Source organism: Haematobia irritans, chromosome 3, assembly GCF_050003625.1.
Source record: "Haematobia irritans isolate KBUSLIRL chromosome 3, ASM5000362v1, whole genome shotgun sequence".
Taxonomy (NCBI): Eukaryota; Metazoa; Arthropoda; class Insecta; order Diptera; family Muscidae; genus Haematobia; species Haematobia irritans.
The window spans coordinates 199084492-199108922 of NC_134399.1; the positions used below are offsets into that span (position 1 = coordinate 199084492).

At 33.4% G+C, this 24431-nt stretch overlaps 1 protein-coding gene across 3 annotated transcripts; it reads left to right on the forward strand.

Moving 5' to 3' along the window:
- Positions 1-2971: 2971 nt before the first annotated feature.
- Positions 2972-24431, forward strand: l(2)k05819 (transmembrane protein 94-like protein l(2)k05819). 3 transcript variants are annotated; one of them, XM_075302129.1, is made up of 10 exons: positions 2973-3339; positions 3426-4059; positions 4123-4831; positions 4895-5054; positions 16427-16523; positions 16588-17362; positions 17720-18879; positions 23218-23341; positions 23422-23671; positions 23736-24431. In XM_075302129.1, the coding sequence occupies exons 1-10, from the start codon at positions 3128-3130 to the stop codon at positions 23806-23808; spliced, it is 4194 nt and encodes a 1397-aa protein (XP_075158244.1). In that variant the 5' UTR covers positions 2973-3127; the 3' UTR covers positions 23809-24431. The 3 variants fall into 3 exon arrangements, with proteins under 3 accessions (XP_075158242.1, XP_075158243.1, XP_075158244.1); XM_075302127.1 differs by having other exon boundaries at positions 2972-3339; positions 16588-18879; XM_075302128.1 differs by having other exon boundaries at positions 2972-3339; positions 4895-5012; positions 16588-18879.

Below are 24431 nucleotides of genomic sequence, written 5' to 3' on the forward strand. Positions count from 1 at the left end.
TTAGTCATTATGTTAACTTGGTATCTCTGAGCGAGAGTGTAAGTTATGTTACTTTGAAAATTTAAGAAAAAAAATCTCGATGTATAAACTATTGCAACTTTAGAACTGCAAGGCCATCGTGCATAACGATGGGTGGTGTGATTTATCCGTTTTGTGCCCACAACGACGAGATTGAAATGAACAATTGTTTTTAGGTAGCGACAGTTATATATATTGAGAGAAATAGTGTGCAAGAGAGTGAGAGAGTTGTGGGAGAGTGAATATTTGAGGGGGAGGTTTCCCAAGACACAGGACCAAAAGAAATGAAGACCTAGGCACCAGCACAGGACAGGGAATTTAATGTTGAAAAATAACAAAATATATGTATGTATGTGTGTAATGTAATAGTGATGATGACTTTTTCAGACAGGGAGTGACTTAGGAAAAAATGTATTAATTTAATTAAAATAGGTAAAAGTTGTGAATACACGCAATGCCTCCTTGAAACAATTCATTCATACATTCATTCATTTGCACGTATTGGCCTATCACCCACATACACAACTTGGGATTTCTTGTATTCTTTTTGCCTATGTATTTGTTTTTTTCTTTTTTAAATTTTGTAAAAATTAAGATTTGTACCATTTTTTGGTGAGTTGTGTTACTGTTAATTTCCTTGATGTGCGGAGGAGGCTGCCTCACATAAGCGAATCCTTTTGTATGTGTGTGAAAAAGCGATCTAAAGTCGCTTTTATATATATATATCCACCGTTGATGATTAGTGGCGTTTGCACTATTAATTCATGGCGTTTTTCTTTTGCACTTGTTTAGGATTTTCACATTACACATTAGTTATGTATGTATCTTGGGGTTTTTCAATTGCAATTTTAATTGAAATTTTCATTTTTTTCTGGTTATCCTTTTGTTTTGTGACCTTTTTGGTAGATAATGGATGGGGCGTTTTTCTTTTTCTTCATATCATTTTATTGAACTTCAATACATGGAGAATTTAATTTTCTTCCCATCAAGAGAAATCTTCAAATTTTCCTTTGTTTTATATCAAGGATTGGTGTGACTTATTTTGGGGGGACACATTGGTAAAATTTTATTTTGTTAACTTTCTTATTTTTTTAGCCCAAAGAAAAAATTAATGAACACTCAATTCTTGTCTGCGGTTTGAAATTACTATCACACGGGCAAAGATGAGGACAACCGTAAAACAGAACTTTACATTTTGAGCAGCGAACAAAGTATGAAAATTTTTCTATTTAACCCGGTCACACCCTCAATATACAGGATAAAATACAGGATTCGATTATGCGTACGAATACACACAAAAAGCCAGCCAGCCATCCACACAGAAAAGAGCATAAAAAGGTAACCCAACAGCAGCGACGAAGTAGTAGTGAGTGAGTGCTTGCCTGCCTGCCTGATGTGTTACCCCGAATGTTTCCCGTCGTTCGTCCTGCTATCCACATCTTGGTATTGAATAGTGTGCGACAATGTGTTTGTTTGTTTGTCCTCCTTTTTATGTTTATGCTACTATGCTGGATTACTCTCAATTCATTTAAATTCTCCCTGTTGCTAACATTCGCTCTCTATCTCTCTTTATTTTAAGTTATATCACTTGCAAACTCTCTCGTAATTGGGAAGAAGGGTTTTCTTATTATGATGAGTCGTGTGCGTATTTTGTTGTAGCATCATTGCATTCATATCCGTATATGCAAAAAATGTGATAATTTGGGTTTTGTTTGGGGATAGGTTTGCTTCAAAATAATAAGAATTTTATAAGTTTTGTTTTTTTTTCCAAAAAATATATTATCAATGGCTACAATGAAATAAATTTGTTAGGTCACTAAATAGCAAGGGATTTGGATGGAGACATAGAAAAAGGATAGATATTTCTTAGAAAAATAAAATAATCAAAGTCGTTCTAAAATTTTAATTTTTTTCGATTTTTTCAAAATAGGGGTTTGGACAATTGTTTGTGAACATTTTTTGTTACAAAATCATGAAAAAGAAACAGTTTAGGTTAGGCATAGTGGCAACCCGATATTTCAGCCTCACTTAGACTATTCAGTCCAGTGTGATACCACAGTGTAAATCAGCCATCTTTAGAATTTTCGTTTATTTATACGAAAGTCAGACAAAAATTTGTGAGAATGTCCAAAGTGGGATATCAGCACATATAGGATAGTGGAGAACTCCCGCAGAAAATACTAACCTATAGCAGATTTTTAACACATATTTGTATACTTCCCTGCCAATATTTTTAGAAGTTGATATCAATTATTAGAATTCCAACCACAGTCGTATAAGATACCTCAGTTTTATTGGAAAAGCACTGGTACTAAATTAAAGGGTTATTAGAGTATATATACTATGCGTCTATTTTGAAAAATTACGCGTACCCAATAAGGACCATTCAAATGTATAAATATACGATTTCATATTGCTTTTTGATTTGTACATTTATAAATTCTCAATTTGTTTAAAATGGAAATGCCATAGATTACTTAGAATGTCCCTATATCTCCAAAATCCAGCATCAGTCAGCCAATAATTGTTATCCTTGATCGAGGCAGAATCTTTGAAAAATATCACTTTATTCCAATATGAATGTGGACAATTTTTCACCTTCCACAATTTTAAGCATATAATTTAATAATTTTGTTTTTCTTCAAATTTATACGGGGCGTTTTACTACTCAGGTTTCACAAAGTATCAACGTTTTCTATCAATAGCGATGCCAAACTACTTTTGCAATGTCTTGAATTTCCGCCAAAAGAGCCTTTGTCAAACTGCCCCATCCTATTTGGGACCATTGATAAAATGTTTATTCGATTTTAATTGTGATCCAAAATAAAACTGAGTTGTGGCAACACTGCTAAGACCTTCATCAAAACGCCAATCGCCCTTGCTCTGTAATCGATATTTGCAATGTTTTGACAGTTGTATGGTATCACCCTGGGTCTATGGCAACCCTGGGCAAAACATCTGTTGTTTAGTGTATAATAATTTGATTCGAGTTCGTAGTTTACAATTGATGAATTACTTTGAATCAAATATAATGTGCGATAATTAATAATAAATGAGTGTGTGTGTTAGATACAGAAAAAAGGAAAACCAATGATTGGAACCCTATTAAATGGGGAGAATACTTGAAATGCCAAGAAACATAAATCAAGCATCATCGAGGAGTGGTGGTGATACAACTTCTACAAAAGCTGGAAAAAATGATAGCAATGCAACAAATATCAAGGAGGGCTTTGGATTAAGCACAAAAGTTGCTCTGGCTCGTCTACATGATGAGATCGACAAAATCCTTAAAGTGTACGAAAAGAAATGGGAGGCCGAGAGGTGGGTGTTTGTTTGCCCATATTGTTTGGTCAATCTTTTACGGCGTTGTATTTATTTTTTTTTTGTGCTCTATGTGTATGTTTCAGTTGGTACATGAAAATGCGTTCTGCATTTGTCAAACGCTATGATAGCCCCTTGGGATGGTCTTCGATTGCCACATCACTCCTTACTACTGTGGCATTGCTTATCGCCCAATCATATTTGGCAGCTTTTGCTCTAACAGCTATCTTATCATTGGATTTATTTGTTGTAATACGCGAAAATAATCTACGGCGAACAGAAGTCTATCGAAAAACACGATTAATATTGGAGGATTTAGATTTGGCCGAAAAAGAATTATGTAGTGAATGGCAAGCTTGTAATTATCCCCACAACTGTTGTCCCATGTCACCATGTGTTTCGCTACAATGGACTTATCGCGATGGTGTTATTGTTAATTTACCATGGGCATTGTTGGTCAAGGGTGATTACATTGTTCTGAGACCGGGTCATATAACGCCCGGACCGTGTTCTGAAGTTAATGGGAAGAGAAAATTTTGTGATCAAGAGATCTATGGAGTATTGCAAGCTGATGTCCCACCAGTGAAACCAGTAGCACGAACTCCATTACCCGATATGGTTTGTTGTTTGGAAAATACGCCGTACTTAAACAACTTGAAATTGATACTGGAAAATTGTGCCAAACGGCCACCAACAATATATAATCAACAAAGATATTTGGTAATTAAAAATTTGGGTATTAAAAATTATTTAACAATTCCTCTTCGTTTATTCCATTTTCAGTTGGTCACTAAATATATTCAACAATGGGGCTTCATATGCGCCATAACCGTTACTCTCTTTGTTGGTATTCTAAGATTGCATGGTTTTGGCATATCATCAGAATCCATATATCATGAGACTTGGAGAGATGTCCTCATTGAAGCACCAGGTGCCGCTGTTATACCAATGTTGCCTTTAATATTTCCTCTTCTGTGGATTTCAATGAATCTTTGGGGTGTTGCACGATTGCAGTGTTTTTTGAGAACTCCGCAACTTGTAGTGGGCAAGGACTCGGAGAAATCCTTTGAAGAAGATGATATGCCCTCGTTTGATTATGAGAACTTGGCATTACATCGTTCAAAAGTGTTTCGTAATTGGCTGCAATTGTGGCGTGGCAACAGTGAACTATTGCCAAGATCGGCGAATTTGGTTCAAGTTTTAGGTTCCATAACGGCATTGTGTTGTGTAGATAAAAAGGGTATATTGTCTTGGCCCAATCCAACAGCTGAAAAAGTATTCTTCTTGCATGACACCGATGAAGATGATTTGGAAGAGAAAAGCTGTCAAACTTCAATGAATTCCGAAACAGATATGCCCGATCATGCTGTGCCAAAGGGTAATGGTATAGTGGCTGAAGTATTGGATCTAACACATGATCAACACTGTCCATTTCGTTTGGAATTTGACGATCAAGAATGGAAGAATCATATAAAATCATTGAAACCATTGGGTAAGATTCTATCTGTAAAAGTCTTATAAAAGATTGTTATTTATTTGTAGTCTATGCTTTCAGGCCTAGCAATACTTCTTAATACTTGTTCTCCTTTGACCCATGTACATTATGCTCAATTTTGTGGTCATGTCACTGCCGTTGCTATGCTAGATACAAATTTAGTTCCTGTCACAAACCGGTATGAGATCGTAGAATCCAGTATGAAAAGCTTTTTGCATGGGTATGTCGTTCATTTTCATTTGATTTTGTACTGAAATTTAATTTTTTTCACTGATATATATTTTTTTTAATATGATATAATTTCACTATTGGCATTCACAGTCCCAGCACAATATTTTTTAAATATCTTAGTTCCAGTGTAAATATGTCCTGAGCTACAAAATTATTTATATTGCAAAGGATTTGTTTTAGCTTTCAATTATCTGTATTTCTAAATAATCTAAAAGTTTTGGAAAAACAGGGCTTCTCGCCAAAACATGGTGAATCGTGTTTATAAACAATTTTTAAAAAGTTCTGCAAGAATTTATTTCATTTCATACATCAGAATGTTTTTAGAGCGTAAATACATAAAAAAATCTTGATCTTTGGCAGGCAGTTCTTTTATTTTATTTTTTTTTTGTGCTAACCAAAGAATACCTTTTTTTGTTTGATTTGTATAAGACGGCGGTCCTAGTCCGAATTATACCTTGAGTCGTTTTAACTGGAAAACTGGACACCTACCAAACGTGGACAGTTGTATGAGGACGTTTGCTATATTAACACATAGAAATTGAGCTCTCATAACAGGGCACCTCTCAAATGTGGACAGAATTTAGGCGACCGTCGGTGTCCACTTGTCAGAGGTTTCACTGTATACATTTCGTAAAAATAATCTTACAAATCAATTAAATAACTCTGTCTTCAAAGCATTTCTAGCGATCAGCATAACTACTAAATGCTAAAGTTGAATAATTGTTACCAAGAATGTTTTCGTAGGAATATATTTCCATGTTTATTGTAACATCATGCATATAACAAAGATTTTATTGAAAATTTATAATATTTAGTTATTCGCAACATCACATAAGTTTTTTCCGTCAAATCATATAGTACCTCTGGGCTATTATATTTTTTATTTCTTGCTTGCTGTTTCAAGGGCCAATTTCTTGTTGTATTTGAAATTCAAATTTTAAACTAATTTTACTTTATTATCAATATGAAAAAATAAAGGGTAGCAATTTTATTTGTATTTTTTGTAATATTTAAAGTACAAAGTAAATTACAAGCGCTATAAATGGATATTTTGAAAAATTCTATTCTAAGGAAGTATTCATGTTATGCTAGCATTTAGTTATTTCTTTTTTATACAACTAAACATGGTCCAGGTTCATGTTTAGTATTTTTATTATTATTTTAGTGTTTTTTTTTATTATTTTAGTATTGTTTTTAATAAAAATGTAGTTTTTATTTATTTATTTATTTATTTATTTATTTATTCAAAAATTCTGTAATACAAAGCCAATAGAGGCCTATAAAAATATATTACAGCATAACAAAAATACTGAGCCATCGATATAATGTAAACAAGTTAATATCTTAAACTAAGAAGAAGGCAGTATATACAGTAGGTGTAATGAAAATGTGTTCTTATAAATTCATATATAAGATTTAAATCTTACAAATCCAAGTAGTAACCCTCTAATGCCCAAGCCCGCCTTTAGGCGGTCTTCATTTAATAAGGAAGCTTTTAGTAAAACACACCTTAAGACAACAAAAATGGGCAAAATAAAAAGAAAACTTATTTGAAACTGTTCAAGAGGCTTTGCAGCATATGCTGAATTTTACCGTATAAACGTTAACATTGAAAATTTAATCAGCTGGCAAAAAAAAATGGGGCATTAGAGGGTTAATGCGGTAATTTCCGTATTAATTTCAATACTATAAAGGTCTATGGGTTTGATGGGTTTTTGAGTAATTAATCCGACAGCCTACCATTTCGTAAAAGTAATGATCATGAATTTATTAAAAAAATATGAAGTGTGATCAATATCCGTTATTTTAAAATTTCGTATTTTCGATTTTCGCATTTTTTCTGTTATTTTGGTACATACACAAAAAAATTTTGCTTTTTCAATTACGAAATTAATTGATCCAATTAATTTTGTAATTGAAATGTCTTCAATCACAGAAATGATACTATCAACAAAACAAAAATTAATTGAAAGTCAATTAAAAAATTAATTGATCCAATTAAAAAATTAATTGATACAGTCGAAGCTCGGTTTAACGAACAATATATTGTCAGGCCCTTTCGTTATTTAGAAATATTCGTTAAATCGAACGGGAATATTAAATGTCAACTTTTATTGAAAATCGTACTTTTTTACCAGATGAGTAAAAATTCAGAAGCATATGGCAAAATTAAACTACAGAGGCATTAAAAACAATATTACTTTAAATAATCCTTAAAAACTGATTAACTTGATATATCTAGGTTAGGTTAGGTTGAAAAGAGGATCCAAGTTTCGCTGTCTCATGAGAGCCTGTATACATCCATGACAATATTCGCTTCGATGTGTGCTCTATCTTCTTAGACAAATTCCTTAATTTATTTCCAGTCCCCGGTTTCAAGATGGGTCAGGCAAAGGTAGTGTTCATAGTAACATCTCCTGCTGCTCCTGTTCTCTCAACGCTAGATTACAGCGAGCGCCAAGATAAATATACAATCGGGTAGCATTCATTAATAAGAGAAAAATTCATCACCTGCCCAACTGCCGATCCTACGAAAATTTGGTGCTTATTGCCACCTACCACAGGACTAGTACCAGTGCTCCAGTTTGTCGCAGTTTTTAAATTTTCATAAAATTTATTGGTTTCTACGCTCTATTGATTTTAATCTTATTGAATCTAGACATTTACATATTTCAAAAGTTGTTCCTTTCCGATGCAATTGGATGCGCAAAATAATACCGGTATATAAGGGTTTGTCCTAGACTGGTTAATGAGGACATGTCTAGTCCTACTAAGTTATCCCAGGTCATGTCCTTTGGGATGAGTCCAAGCCGTGTCCTGCAGTGTAAATTTACCCCGTCAATGACAACGCCGTGTTAAAGTGACTGATCCCGTCCATACGTTTCGACCAGGCCTGGGACTGGTCCATTCACATCAGGGAGTAGTCCTGTACCGGGGTATATCCATTTCCCTTACAGGAGCTACCACTCTATCTAACCTAACTTTACCTAGTTACCCGGCCATTGAATATGTGCTTCCAAACATTTGATGGAATCTAAATATCTTGGGAATGCCGTACTTTGTGGACATTTCCAAAGGACTTAAGCCACTCTAACAATCGTGAAATATTGCTGTTTTTGTTGTTTATTTCCTTAAGATTAAAAGCGTTTTCGTTATAACGAACGTAAATTTTGTTCAAACGCTCGTTATTTAGAATACTCAATGTTAAGAATTTGGATGTTCGTTAAATTGGATTTTCGCAAAATGGGATATTCGTTAAACAGAGCTTCGACTATATTAATTTCTGATTAATTTTATTGCTTGTTGTTTTAATTAAGAAATTTGTTGATTCAATTAAAATTTTAATTGAATATTTTTTAAAACGCAATTAAGACTTTATTTGGAATTCTGGAATTTATTTATTTATTTATTTTCTTGGCGAATCCAAGCCGCAAAGCCATATACGGATTCCAAAACTACACAAACATAGCAATAATTACAAATTATAAAAATTACGCGCTTAAAAACTAGAAATAAATAACACTTGACTATAGGAATTCTGTGTATGACTGTGGTTGTATGTTAGTTAACCATTTTGGATTGTCAGTTTTTTTTCTGGGAGATAAAAAGGCTACGGTACGGTCCCATTTGGAAAATATTTGACAGAAATCAAAAAAGAATTCGTCACCACAACGAAACCAGCAAACATTTTTAGCTCATATTGGATACATAATATCACGATACGAGCGATTTCCAAAAAACTGTATCCAGATATTGTGAATATTGGTCAAATATTTGCGTGGTCACACTCGGCATACATACCCCTTAGTCGTATTGTATATTGGTGTACTCTTCGATTTTTTACTATTCGAAAAAACAAATTTAACAAAGAAACCGTATTAAGTTTTGTCTAAAACCTAAATTAAATGCTCAAGGACATTTGAGATGTCTACTATGTGCAGAACCAGTGCTGCAGGTTATTTGTTAACCTTTCCCCAAATATTCAAAAAAAACCTTGAATTTTTCTAGATTTAAAAAAAAAATACACTTCAAAAATTCAATTCAAATATATTAATATAATATAGAAAAAAAATTTTAAAAGCAGGAAAACAAAATAGTTCAAGGTATAAATTAGGTTAAATGAAATATTGCTGTTTTTGTTGTTTGAATTTGAATTTTTCTAGATTAAAAAAAAAAAATACACTTACAAAATTCAATTCAAATATAGTAATATAATATAGAAAAAAAAAATTAAAAGCAGGAAAACAAAATAGTTCAAGGTATAAATTAGGTTAAATGAATTAAAAAATTAACAAAAATAAAAGTTAGTAACAGGTTGGCTGATAAGTCCCCGGTCTAACAAAGAAAAACACATTTTTTTGTCAAAATTCGTTTTTATTATTCAACATAGTTCCCTTCAAGAGCGATACAACGATTATAACGACCTTCCAATTTTTTGATACCATTTTGGTAGTACTCCTTCGGTTTTGCATCAAAATAGGCCTCAGTTTCGGCGATCATCTCTTCATTGCAGCCAAATTTTTTCCCTGCGAGCATCCTTTTGAAGTCTGAGAACAAGAAAAAGTCGCTGGGGGCCAGATCTGGAGAATACTGTGGGTGGGGAAGCAATTCGAAGCCCAATTCATGAATTTTTGCCATCGTTCTCAATGACTTGTGGCACGGTGCGTTGTCTTGGTGGAACAACACTTTTTTCTTCTTCATATGGGGCCGTTTTGCCGCGATTTTGACCTTCAAATGCTCCAATAACGCCATATAATATTCACTGTTGATGGTTGTTCCCTTCTCAAGATAATCGATAAAAATTATTCCATGCGCATCCCAAAAAACAGAGGTCATTACTTTGCCAGCGGACTTTTGAGTCTTTCCACGCTTCGGAGACAGTTCACCGGTCGCTGTCCACTCAGCCGACTGTCGATTGGACTCAGGAGTGTAGTGATGGAGCCATGTTTCATCCATTGTCACATATCGACGGAAAATCTCGGGTGTATTACGAGTTAACAGCTGCAAACACCGCTCAGAATCATCAACACGTTGTTGTTTTTGGTCAAATGTGAGCTCGCGCGGCACCCATTTTGCACAGAGCTCCCGCATATCCAAATATTGATGAATGATATGACCAACATGTTCCTTTGATATCTTTAAGGCCTCTGCTATCTCGATCAACTTCTATTTTACGGTCATTCAAAATCATTTTGTGGATTTTTTTGATGTTTTCATCGGTAACCACCTATTTCGGGCGTCCACTGCGTTCCACTGGTACTATATAAAAATAATATGCATTTAATACTAGCGACGCCATATATGTGTCAGACCGGGGACTTATCAGCCAACCTGTTAAAAGTCTGTTCCTGAATTGTCAAAGGTCTTACACACATGGAGACAAGCACATCTATTAAAAAAAATAAAAAAAACTTCAAAAATTCAATTCAATTTAAAAAGCAGGAAAACAAAATAGTTCAAGGTATAAATTAAGCTAAATTAATTAAAAAATTAATAAAAATAAAATTCAGTAAAAGTCTGTCCCTGAATTATCAAAGGTCTCACATACATTGAGTCAACCACATGTATTAAAAATATACAATAATAATGAGGCCACATTAACGAATACATTTTTTTGCAACAACAATGAATACCCCAAGCCATGATAAAAAATTTGCGAGAATTTCTTATTTCGGAAATTTTCGTGGACTTACACCTATTGTATATTAAATCATGAAAAATAATAGATTCTTAGATATACATTTTAGAGTAAAAATCATTATTGTATGTATTGCATCGTTTTTGTAGAAAGATTTTGAATAAATTTGATATAATTAAATATTTGATATATTTTTAAGTAGAACAATTTATTTATATTTTTATTGTTTATTTGATTCATTGAGTCATTTCGAATAGCGGTATATCATTATCAGATTCAAATGGGGATCTGTGAAAATTTCCTGTATTGCAAATTCTATTGAAACAAGAAGAAACAAAAACCCGAAAAATTTTCAAGTTACCTATTTGATACTCAAATAATGGAAGAAACTTTTTTTATTTAATAATTTCAGAAGTGACAAAATGAAACTTCTCTCATACACTCAAAAGTAACGGATAGCTCTTCGCAGAAGCTACAAACAAATATTTGTTTTTAATAATAAATAAAATTAATAGGTTATAGTGTTTCTTTTTTAGTTCGAAACAAAAAAAAAACATTTTTGGAAAACTTCAGACTTTTTAGATGCAAGTCTGTTGTTATTGAAAATTGCTAATATGTTGCTTTTCTAGGGGAAAAACTAATAAATTATTATTAATTCGGTCAGTGTTTGCTATTATTAGCAGAGTTTATTTCTTTGAGTGTATATACATCTGATTGAAAACCCATAAAAAATCATCTAAATAAAAATACAGTATGATCGGCACATCATACACTTTAAATTCGACATATATGTTTCGTTTCTCTTCGCAAAAAAGTATGTCACTTGCAAAGATTAATTTTCTGATTTTTCGTATTGATTTTTTCGTAAACATCAATTTTCATATATTTCATCTTGTGTGTTTCGTAAAGAGTAATTCACCTTAAAATTAAATGAAGGAAATATAAACTTTTCTAAATTTGTTTCCAAAATTTTCCGGCATTTGCTTTAGTGTTATTCGTAAAGAGCAAATCCGCACCAAACAAAATTTTGTATTTTTGACATCGATGAATCATCTATTCAAAAATCTATAGTCTATGTAAATTTCTGCTCTTTCTCTCTTTTGTATCAATTAATTTAAAAATCATAATGAATGAATTAAACATAAAAAATAATAATTTATAATGTTTAAATTTGTAGTAAAATTAGATTGAATTACAATCGCTCACCATATTTTGCTACTGAGTTAATTTAACCCTTTGACTACCGGGTCCACTAACATTCAAAAACGACCCAATAATCATAGTTTCCAGCTAAGTTTCGATAAATGTATCGATTTTAATTTAAAATAGGACGTGGTATAGAAATGTGTTATACACAGGGATCCGGAGCGGTCTATTTTTTCGCTCCGCTCCCGCTCCGGAGAAAAAAAAAATCGCTCCGCTACACGCTCCGCTCCTTCTTAGAGAAAATTATTTTTTATACCCACCATCATAGAATGGTAATTGGGGTATAATAAGTTTGACATTCCGTTTGTATATATTCATGATCGGGGAGAAATTCTAGGACGATATAACCATGTCCGTCTGTCTGTCTGTTGTAATCACGCTACAGCTTTCAATAATGGCGCTATTATCCTGAAATTTGGCACAGATTCGTTTTTTGTTTCCAGGCAGGCCTCCTTATAAACCAATCTCCCGATTTGGGGTCTTGGGCTTATAAAAACCGTAGTTTTTATCCAATTTGCCTCAAATTGGAAATCTAGAGGTATTTTAGGACCATCAAAAGCTGTGCTGGTGCATATCGTTCCATGTTTTGGTATAGCCCCCATATAGACTGATTTCCCGATTTTGCTTCTTGGGCGTCTGAAAACTATATTTTCTATCCGATTTGTCACAAATTTGAAATCTAGAGGTATTTTATGACCACAAATAGGTGTGCCGAAAATGGGGAGTACCGGTTCTTGTTTTGGTATAGCCCCCATATAGACCGATTCCCTGAGTTTGTTTCTTGGGCGCCTGGAAACTGTATTTTCTATCCGATTTGCCTGAAATTGAAAATCTAGAGGTATTTTAGGACCATAAAGAGGTGTGCCGAAAATGGTGCCCATCAGTCCATGTTTTGGTATAGCCCCCATATAGACCGATCTCCCGATTTTACTTCTTTGGATTCTAGAAACTATATTTTCAATCCGATTAACCTGAAATTGGAAATATGGAAGTATTTTTGGATCATCAAACGGTGTGTCGAAAATGGTAAGTATTGGCCGATGTTTTGGTACAGCCCTCATATAGACCGATCTTCCGATTTTACTTCTTGGGCTTATAGAAATCGAAGTTTTTATCCAATTTCATGGAAATCTGGAGGTTGGGGTTAAGTGGCAGCCCGATTAAGTTTCAGGCTCACTTAGACTATTCAGTCCATTGTGACTCTCTGTGCACTGTTTCAAAATATTCGGAGTGAAACTTTGGTCTCTATGGTCATTTGAATAAAAATCGGGCGAAAGATATATATGGGAGCTATATTAGTTCTACTCTACAAAACTTCATGTAAATCGGAGTACAACGTTGGCCTCTGGCTTCTGGGGCAGTATAAGTGGATATCGGGCGAATGATATATATGGGAGCTATATCTAAATTTGAACCGATTTAACCAAATTTGGCACACTTGACTATAGTACTAATTGTTCTCCTTATGCAAAATTTTAAGCAAATAGTATAAAACTCTGGCTTCTGGGGCCATATAAGTCCATATCGGGCGAAATATATATATATATGGGAGCTATATCTAAATCTGAACCGATTTCTTCTCAAATCAATAGGGTTCTATTCTGAGCCAAAACACATACTTGTGCCAAATTTGAAGTCGATTGGACTACAACTGCGACCTAGACTTTGATTAAAAAAATGTGTTCACGGACAGACGACATGGCTATCAGTTTGGGCATCCGAATCGCATTCGAACATTTGAAATATGTCGAACAATAGGTTATTCTGATCATTTTGTTCCACCAAACGTGTAGACCCAAAAATATTTTAACATCAAGCGAGTACGGAAATCAATAAATTACGACTATTTAAAAATTGCAACTAACTGGAGCAACGGTACCAGTTCTGTGATGGGTCCGTCAGTGGCAATTTCTACCAATTTCCCGTAGGGTAAGAACCAATTTTGTTTGAATTTTTACATATCATATCGTTTAATTAATGAAATAAAGCCTTGATTTGAAATCTTAAATCTATAGATTTTTACCGCCATTTTTTAAATGATTACGAGGAGTAAAATCTGAAAATGTTACTTTCAGTTTCAAGCAATTTTTTATGATCCGTCCGCCTGCTATATCCTCAAGAAGTGAAATCCTTATATATAAAGCATCGATGGACCGGTAAAAATAAATGCGATACAGATTTTTGAGCGTCTAAAATACCAGTATATTTACATTTTCGGGCAAATCGGATAAAAACTACGGTTTCTAGAAGCTCAATGAATTAAATTGAGGCAAATCGGATAGTAAATACAGTTTCTAGAAGTCCAAGTAATAAAATCGGGAGATCGGTCTTTATGGGGGTTATACCAAACATGGACCGATACGGACCATTTTCGACACACCTTTTGATGGTCCTAAAATACCTCTAGATTTTCAATTTCAGGCAAATCGGATTGTAAATACAGTTTTTGGACGCCCAAGAAGTAAAATCGGGAGATCGGTTTATATGGGGGCTATACCAAAACATGGACCATTTTTGACACACCAACTGTTGGTCCTAAAATACCTCTAGATTTTAAATTTCAGGCAAATCGTATAGAAAATACAGTTTCTAGACGCCCAAAAAGTAAAATCGGGAAATCGGTCTATATAGGGGTTATACCAAAACATGGACCGATACGGACCATTTTCGACACACCTTTTGATGATTCCAAAATACTTCCAGATTTCCAATTTCAGATAAATCGGATCGTAAATACAGTTTCTGGACGCCCAAGAAACAAAATCGGAAGATCGATCTATATGGGGGCTATACCAAAACTTGGACTGATACACCCCATTTTCGGCACACCAATTGTTGGTCTTAAAATACCTCTAGATCAAAACATGGACCCATACACCCCACATCATCAGCACACCTATTTGTGGTCATAAAATACCTCTAGATTTCAAATTTGAGGCAAATCGGACAGAAAATACTGTTTCTAGACGCCCAAGAAGCAAAATCGGGAAATCGGTCTATATTGGGGCTATACCGAAACATGGGTCGATACACCCCATTTTCGACACACCACTTTTTGGTCCTAAAATACCTCTAGATTTTCAATTTCAGGCAAATTGGAAAGAAAATACAGTTTCTAGACACCCAGGAAGCAAAATCGGGAAATCGGTCTATATGGGGGCTATACCAAAACTTGGACCGATACACCCCATTTTCGACACACCAGTTTTTGGTCGTAAAATACCTCTCGATTTCCAATTTCAGGCAAATTGGATAAAAAACTACGGTTTTTATAAGCCCAAGACCCCAAATCGGGAGGTCGGTTTATAAGGAGGCTATATCAAAACTTGGACCGATATAGCCCATTTTCGACCTGCGTGCAAACAAAAAATGAATATGTGCCAAATTTCAGGACGATTGCGCCATTATTGAAGGCTGTAGGTTAGGTTAGGTGGCAGCCCGATGTATCAGGCTCACTTAGACTATTCAGTCCATTGTGATACCACATTGGTGAACTTCTCTCTTATCACTGAGTGCTGCCCGATTCCATGTTAAGCTCAATGACAAGGGAGCTCCGTTTCATAGCGAAGTCCGAACGGCGTTCCACATTGCAGTGAAACCACTTAGAGAAGCTTTCAAACCCTTAGAAATGTCACCAGCATTACTGAGGTGGGATAATCCACCGCTGAAAAACTTTTTGGTGTTCAGTCGAAGCAGGAATCGAACCCACGACCTTGTGTATGCAAGGCGGGTATGCTAACCAATGCACCACGGTGGCTTGAAGGCTGTAGCGTGATTACAACAGACAGACAGACTGACATGCTTATATCCTCTTAGAATTTCTCCCTGATCAAGAATATATATACTTTATATAGTCGGAAATCGATATTTCGATGTGTTACAAACGGAATGACAAACTTATTATACCCCCATCACCATTCTATGGTGGTGGGTATAAAAATTGAATAATTACATTTGTGTGATTGACTTTTGTTTTAATTAAAATCCGGTAGTAAAAGGGCTAAGCATTTTTTATTTTAATATTATGTATGCAAATATTTTACTAGGAAGCAAATGTTCTCCACTTGACTATTTTCCTGATATTCGCAATTTTATTTAGTTACAATTTCAAGTACATTTGTTGTAATGTCCTTTATTTCTGTACACCAACATTCATTTAGTCCAATTACATTTCATAAAAAAACATTTACGCTACACTTAACACTAAAAAATCTTCATTAGTTTCTTTCATTGAACTTTCGGCGTTTTTATTGTTCATAATTAATATTGAGTTAATTTTTATAGTTTTACAAGTTTGTTTTTTTCCTTTTTTCATTGTGGATTCGTAAACGTTGTTCCATTGTTGAAACTATGTTTTTTTCCATTGATTTGTCTAGTTTCTCGATTTTGTCAAAAAGCTTAAAGCCTTCTGTTTTATTTGTTTTGTTTTTCATTATTAACTATCCTTTGTAAATCGATATCGATACTAATATGCGATTTTCTTTTCAAAAAAAAAAACCTTCTATGTCCCTATGCAGACGGTGCCTTTGCGAATTGGCCAAACAAATAGGTTTTACTGATCATGCCACTGATCGTTTTAGTTTAGAGGGCCAACTGGCCACCTATAGACATTTGGTAAGTTTTCAGATTTTTGCGATTAAAAAATAATGGAAAATCATTGTAATTTCTCTATATTAAGCAACCTGATGTGGTGCGTCGTGATATACGTTTTGCTCGTCAGTTGCAATTGTCATCCAAGGTTAAGGTGCCATTTCCTCATTCATTATCGGTGGTAATGCGCGAAAATCCCGGTGGCTATTTATCACTATTCACCCAAGGAACTGCTGACATTATTTTGGATTACTGTGATGATTTCTGGGATGGTATAGATTTGCGTCCTCTGTCGCCACAAGATCGTAAAAAGGCCTTGGATTTCTATCAACGCAGTGCATTGACTGCCTATTGTACTGCTTTTGCCTATCGGCCCCTGAGACATGGCATTAATGGTGCCCTTAGTGGCGGACCCAACAATGGTGGAAGTTTGGCTTATCTTGAGTTGCCACCGGAGTCGAAATTGCGTATGCAACATGTCGATAAATTGCATTGTGACTTCGAATGTGGCGGTGGCCATGGCAAATTAAGCCATAGCATTAGCACTGACTCTTTGTTGTTTTCGGAAGGAAAAGAGGAAGACATTAACGACGTGGAGGGATGCTTTGAGATGCAGTGTCATCAGGTGTTTATAGGCATGGTGACAATGCAGTATCAGGCTCAGACAGATATAGTACAGTTAGTGGAACGTCTGGAAAGGGCCTGTATACGTTTTGTCCATTTCAGTAAAGAGAACGAATTGCGGTCCCGTGTCTTTTCCGAGAAAATGGGTCTGGAATCCGGTTGGAATTGCCACATTTCATTGTTGAGTGAAACGGACGACAAATCGGGCAATGCGGCGATGCAATCGCCCAAAACTATGGGTAAAACAGATCTCACTACCATGCCAACCAATGTCAATTCAGTGTCAGCCAATCCTCCCATTACATCGAGCTCTCATGTTAACACCACAAATATCACAACAGTCCATACAACCACCTCAACCACAAACTCCTCCACATGTGCTACTACTACTACTAATAATAATAATAATCTAAATAATCCAACCATTATCGCAACCACCACTACCAATTCCACCTCCAATAACCGCTCATCAGTAATATCTCATAATGCAAATGACTTCATAATGACCTCCACCAATACTACCACGACTGCTATCATAACGACAACATCAGCTACATCAGACATTCATGATAATCCCATTGCAATCAATATTTTAGGTAATGTTGTCACAGACGATGAATCATCCGACCTGAATTATTTGCTACCGCCTGTTACCAATCTTGAGTCTTCCAAAACGTTAAGCTCCTCCGCCCCAGGTGCTATATCCGATCACGACTGTACCCTTTTAAATGCCAATGGAGGAAATCATGAGACTTATTCTAATGAGAGTTTGGCTGGTTCCCGTGAATCCCATGAATCCAGCAATGACAGACGACGCCAATCCCAAGATTCGGCTTTGGATGAAAATTGCCGTTCCATAAGTATTCTAACCGAGAGTACAGAGCAAAGTGCCCCGGTACACTTTGATATGTCCAATCGGGCAAAATTACCCAGGGGCATTGAAAATATAAGACCCCATTTGGAAAAAGTAGATAATGTTCCTTTGCAAGTATCCTTGTTTACTGATTGTTCGGCAGAAGCTACTCGGCAAATGTTGGATATAATGCAGTCGTATGGTGAAATAGTAGTTTGTCTAGGTTCATCAGCCTCAAATGCTAATGCTGAAATATTTCTGCAGGCCGATTGTAGCATTGCCGTGGAACCCTTGTATCCCCAAGTGTGTCAGGATATTGAAGCTTATACCGAAGCGAACATAATGAACAATAAGCTAAAAGCAAAACGTAAGAAAATGTCGGCATCCACACCGCTAGACTTGGCAGACGAACATGGTGTTGCCGAAGAATTGTTGGAGACCGGACAATATGGAGGATGTTCAAGTAGTTCACGACCCATGCAATGTCCTGGAAATACTGTTTCACCCATTTATTTGAGTCGCCTACTAAACTCACTACCTTGTTCCATATCAGTTAAACGGGAAGATCCTCTATCACTGGTTGCCATCATCGAATTGTCAAGGCGTTTCTCATCTGGCCTCTGGAATTGTATACAATTTTGGGCTTGCTGTGCAGGCTCTTTATCACTGATCAATATTCTAAGTGCTTGTCTGAGTTTACGACCAATCCTAACACCTCTTATGGTTATATATCTGATGTCCATACCGGTTCCTTTAATTTCATTGGCATTGGCGCATATCGATTTGGATCCGAAAATTATGAATAGAGCTACGGGTAAAAAACAAACGGAATATGATTCAAGAGTATTTGGATTTGTTTTATGGTGTTATGGATGTAAATTCCTCGCTCCAGTATTAATTATGGTAAGTCGAGAAGGGGAAACACACACACCCTGGTGAATATAATTAAATATTATTGAATAAAATCGGATCTCACAAAATCTAAATAGGAAGCCGCGGTGGTGCAATGGTTAGCATAACCGCCTTGCATACAAAGGGTCGTGAGATGAATCGCACAGTTTATACTGAAAACTAAAAACAACGGTGTTCAACGGTGGTTTATCCACTTTCAGTAATGCTGAATATATAAAAGCTTCCCTAAGTGGTTTCATCTTAATGTGGAATCGGGAAGCGTTCATTGACCGAGAGAAGTTAACCACCTTTGGTAACACAATGGACTGGATAGTCTATGTGATCCTAAACTAAGGCGTTATCGCTATATCTAACCCAACCTAAGATGAGATTAATTAGAAAAACAAAATTTAGAAAAACAAAAAAAAATGTCTATAGAAATAAAATATTTTCAACAGAAATAAAATTTTGGGCAATTTTTCTATACAAATAAAATTTGGTCAAAATTTTCTATAGAAATAAAATTTTGACAAAATTTTCTATAGAAATAAAATTTTGACAAAAATTTCTATCGAAATAAAATTTTGACAAAATTTTCAATAGAAATAAAATTTTGATTAAATGTTCTATAGAAATAAAATTTTGCTAAAAATTTCTATAAAAATATAATTTTGACAATATTTTTCTATAGAAATAGAATTGTTAGAAAATTTTCTGTAGAAATAAAATTTTCAGAAAATTTTTTATAGAAATAATATTTTGACGAAATTTCCTATAGAAATAAATTTTTGATCAAATCTTCTATAGAAAAAAAATGTTGACAAAATTATCTATAGGAATAAAATTAAATTAAAATTTTGACAAAAAATTTCTATAGAAATAAAATATTGCAAAAATTTTCGATAGAAATAAAATTTTGCCAAAAAATTTTATATAGAAATAAAATTTTGCAAAAATTTTCAATAGAAAAAAATATGCAAAATTTTTCTAAGAAATAAATTTTTCAAAAATTTTCTATAGAAATAAAATTTTGCAAAGATTTTCTACAGAAATAAAATTTTGACAAAAATTTGCTATAGAAATAATATTTTGACAAAATGTTCTATAGAAATAAAATTTTAACAAAATTTTCTATAGAAATAAAATTTTAACAAAATTTTCTATAGAAATAAAATTTTGACAAAATTTTCTATAGAAATAATATTTTGACAAAATGTTCTATAGAAATAAAATGTTGACAAAATTTTCTATAGAAATAAAATTTTGATAAAAATTTCTATAAAAACAAAAGTTTGACAACATTTTCTATAGAAATGAAATTTTGACAAAATTTCTTTAGAAATAAAATTTTGATTAAATGTTCTATAGAAACAAAAATTTAAATTTAAATTTTCTATAAAAATATAATTTTGACAAAATTTTCTATAGATATAAAATTTTGACAAATTTTTCTATAGAAATAAAATTTTACTGAAATTTTCTATAGAAATATAATTTTGACAAAATTTTCTACAGAAATAAAATTTTGACAAATATTTCTATAGAAATAAAATGTTGACAACATTTTCTATAGAAATAAAAATATCTCTTTTTCGCTTGCAAAGTCAAATCCTCGATTTGAGTTCAGTTGTCTGGGTTTGTTGTCTGCGTGCTTCCTCTATTTTCATTCGTTTTGTTTGTTATTGTTCTATAGAAATAAAATTTTGCAAAAATTTTCTATAGAAATAAAATTTTGCAAAAATTGTCTATAGAAATAAACTTTTGACAAAATGTTCAATAGAAATAAAATTTTGATAAAATTTTCTATAGAAATAAAATTTTGACAAAATTTTCTATAGAAATAAAATTTGGACAAAATTTCCGATAGTAATAACATTTTGGTAAAATTTTCTATAGAAATAAAATTTTGACAAAATTTTCTATAAAAATAAAATTTTCACAAAATTTTCTATAGAAATAAAATTTTGACAAAATTTTCTATAAAAATAAAATTTTACAAGATTTTCTGTAGAAATAAAATTTTGACAAAAATTTCTATAGAAATACAATTTTGACAAAATTTTCTATAGAAATAAAATTTTGACAAAATTTTCTATAGAAATAAAATTTTGATAAAATTTTCTATAGAAATAAAATTTTGACAAAATTTTCTATAGAAATATAATTTTGACAAATTTTTCTATAGAAATAAAATTTATTGTTGTCTTTGATCTCAGCTTAAAACCATGCATGGACTAAACTACAAGTGTAGCTTAACCAACAGAGAAAAAATATGCTTGCCAAATTTATTTGAGCAAAGCCCTATAGACTGCAAGATGGTTGGATGTACAACTGTTTCGGAATTACCACATTCCTCATCAGCATCCTCTACTTGCAACAAAAGTATCAACCAATTATCATAATAAATTCGGGTAATTCACTCAACCCAATGTGAACTACACTTGAACCTTCCGAAAAAAAGGTTTGATAGTCGGCTACTGTCTAAACAAATTTCTTTGCCAAACTTTCCTTTCCTTTGCCAAACTCAAACCATGCATTGACTAAACTACAAGTGTAGCTTAACCAACAGAGGAAAAGTAAAGTTTTGACAAAATTTTCTATAGAAATAAAATTTTGACAAAACTTTCTATAGAAATAAAATGTTGACATCATTTTCATGTTCATTTTGAGTAAGTCTGTAGAGTTGTAACTTTACCGTGTTGATGCAAGCTAAATCCACACAAAAAAAATAATTTTTAAAATCACTCACGAAATTAATTGATCCAGTTAATTTTTAATTGAAATGTCTTCAATCACAGAAATGATCGTAGTCAATTTAAAAATTAATTGGTACTACAGTAATCCCTCGATTTAGGTCGTGATTGGTTCCGGAATTTGACGACGTTAATCGAAACGACGTAAACCGAATTAAAAACTGCTCATACTTACTCCTAAGTCCATTTACTTAATAAAAAAAAAACTTCAAAACTAAAGGTAATTCAGTAATTCATTCAGAGCTCTCCACCAAAATTAATTTCAAATATCATCAACTTGCAAACACTCATATTCTTTTGTGAATGCTAATTCTCGTCTTACATTGGGCTACATGGCAAAAGTGAACATTTAGAGTTTTCCATTCCAGAGGTTTATATTGCAGATCATACCTATTTACCTTTTTCAATTCACATGAGACCTCTCATTTTATTTTTTACGTGAGGCAATAAAAAGAATTCTGAGTTGATTGAGCCGATGTGTGAGTGCTCACATTCCGATGTGTGAGTGCTCACATTTGTTTTTCCTGATTTCTTAGAAGACAACTGGCAAACAAATGGTTGTGTACCACTCAGAATAGACTGTTCTGCGTTGTTCTAGTGGTACGATTGTGATGTGTCCAGTTTTTCGTTTGCTTGGAAGTGCTTTGTTCGCGAGCAACCTCCATACAATAGACTGCTGTTTACATTCGGGCTCATACACGAAAATCCATGGTTCATCACTTCTCACGATGTCATAGACGTTTCTCGAAGAGATCGTATTTTTGGAGCATTTCTCTCTACCAATCGAAACGAATCTTTTTGAGCGATTGACAAATTACGGGGGATCCAACGTGAATAAATGTTTTTGACGGTCAAATGTACATGCAATTTTGAATGTATGCTGCTCCCAGTAATGTCTAAGATTGTCCCAAACTCACGATAGGTCTTGCATCATATCAGGCGCACAGCATCAACGGTTTCCGGAACAATTTCGGTAAGAATTTCAGAAAAAAATGTTACGATGTCATCATCGTTGATACTTACTTTACTTATGGAAGGCGTTCCTGATAAAGTGGGCAAAAAAAATCGACGACGTAAATCGAATGGCGACGTAAATCAAAGTTTGATGGAACAAAAAATTTGACGACGCAAATCGAAACAACGTAAATCGAGGGATTACTGTAATAATTTTTGTGATTGATTTTCGTTTTAATTAAAAAATTTTTTTGAATCAATTAAATTTTTAATTGAATAATTTTGAAAATTCAATTAAAATATTTTGGGGGAAATTTTTTTCTGTGTCATTTAAACCTTTAAAATTCGCCACATTTATAAATCAAGGGATATTTTTACACCCAAAAAATTGTCGTTAACAGTAGGATTCATTCGAAGAAAAAACATTTATTCATACTAACTACAAAAATTTGATGTAAACTTCAAAATAAGATTTTTTTAAATTTGGTAGATTTGTGGTAAAATTTTCTTAATTTTTTTTATTTTTGGCGAGAGTGGCAGCCGTGATCGCAACGGACTTACAGTGATCTAAGCGATCGTGAAATAAATCGGAGTGACCACTTATCACTTGTTTTCTTTTTCTTCCCCCCACATTTTCCAATAGATTCTTTCATATTGTGCATTTATGGATCATCCCTTCAAAATAATGGATGTGGAGGAAGATGATAAACATATCAATCTGGAAATTGCACGTATCTTTGCCATGTTGGGTATATTATTACATTTTGGTAGGTTTTCCAATATTATACAGACAATATTTGGACATACGCATAATACTGTTTTTCTTACCTCTTCTCTAAATGTGCAGCTACGGTGTCGGCTTCCTTTGTTCATCGTGATCATTCGATGTGGCAAAAAAATCCATTTCGTAATAGCATTTGGGCCTTGAGCTGTTTTTGCATTCTTCTGTTTCATACTTTGGTGTGTATCGGGCAAATTCTATGTGACGATGAGTTACGAGATCAAGTTGCCGAAGCTTGGCCCGCTATAGTTTTTCTATTTTGTGGCATTTTTATAAGTCTGATTGTATCGGAAATTTGTAAATGGCAAGAAATAAAGTAAGTTCAAATACCTTTCAGATATTAAAAAAAAAACTTAAACTAAAAAATTGTTCCTTTACAGAATTAATACCCGTTATCAAAGACGTGCACGTTTGGACTTTGGTACTAAATTGGGTATGAATTCTCCATTTTAAGTGGTGACAATGAGAGATTTTAATTTTTACTCAATTAGCCATATAAAAATAAAAGACTTCCATTGCAAGCTAACTGAGATTATATCCTATTCGTGATATATTTCTTGGAATCTTGCATCATTTACTGAACTATTACTAAATAATTTAGAACAAGTCAGTTATACTACTACTTTTCTTAAGTGTGTGTTCAATTTTAAATATTGTATCTATGTATGTGTTTTTTTTTTACAAAATAACTAATCCACATATAAATATGTAATAATGCCTATTTGAGCATGTAAGAAATAAAAAAGAGCCGAGTTTTGTATAGTTTTAAAGTATATAATAAGTAAAATATATAGTACACTTATACATATATAATATAGTATACACCACACACATATACATGAACATAAAAGAGTGTTACATCATTTGTACAAATATCTGTCTTTTGTATTGTTTGATAATATCCGTCTTTATTTGAAACAAATTATTTGTACTTACCATTTTTAATTGTTTGGATATTGCTTTTTTTAAATAGTTACAAAACACCACTCTTATATAAATTTTTAAGTGTCATTTATGTATATAGATTATAATTCGTTTTTTTTATTTAAATATATATAAATTACTAGGTATTAAAA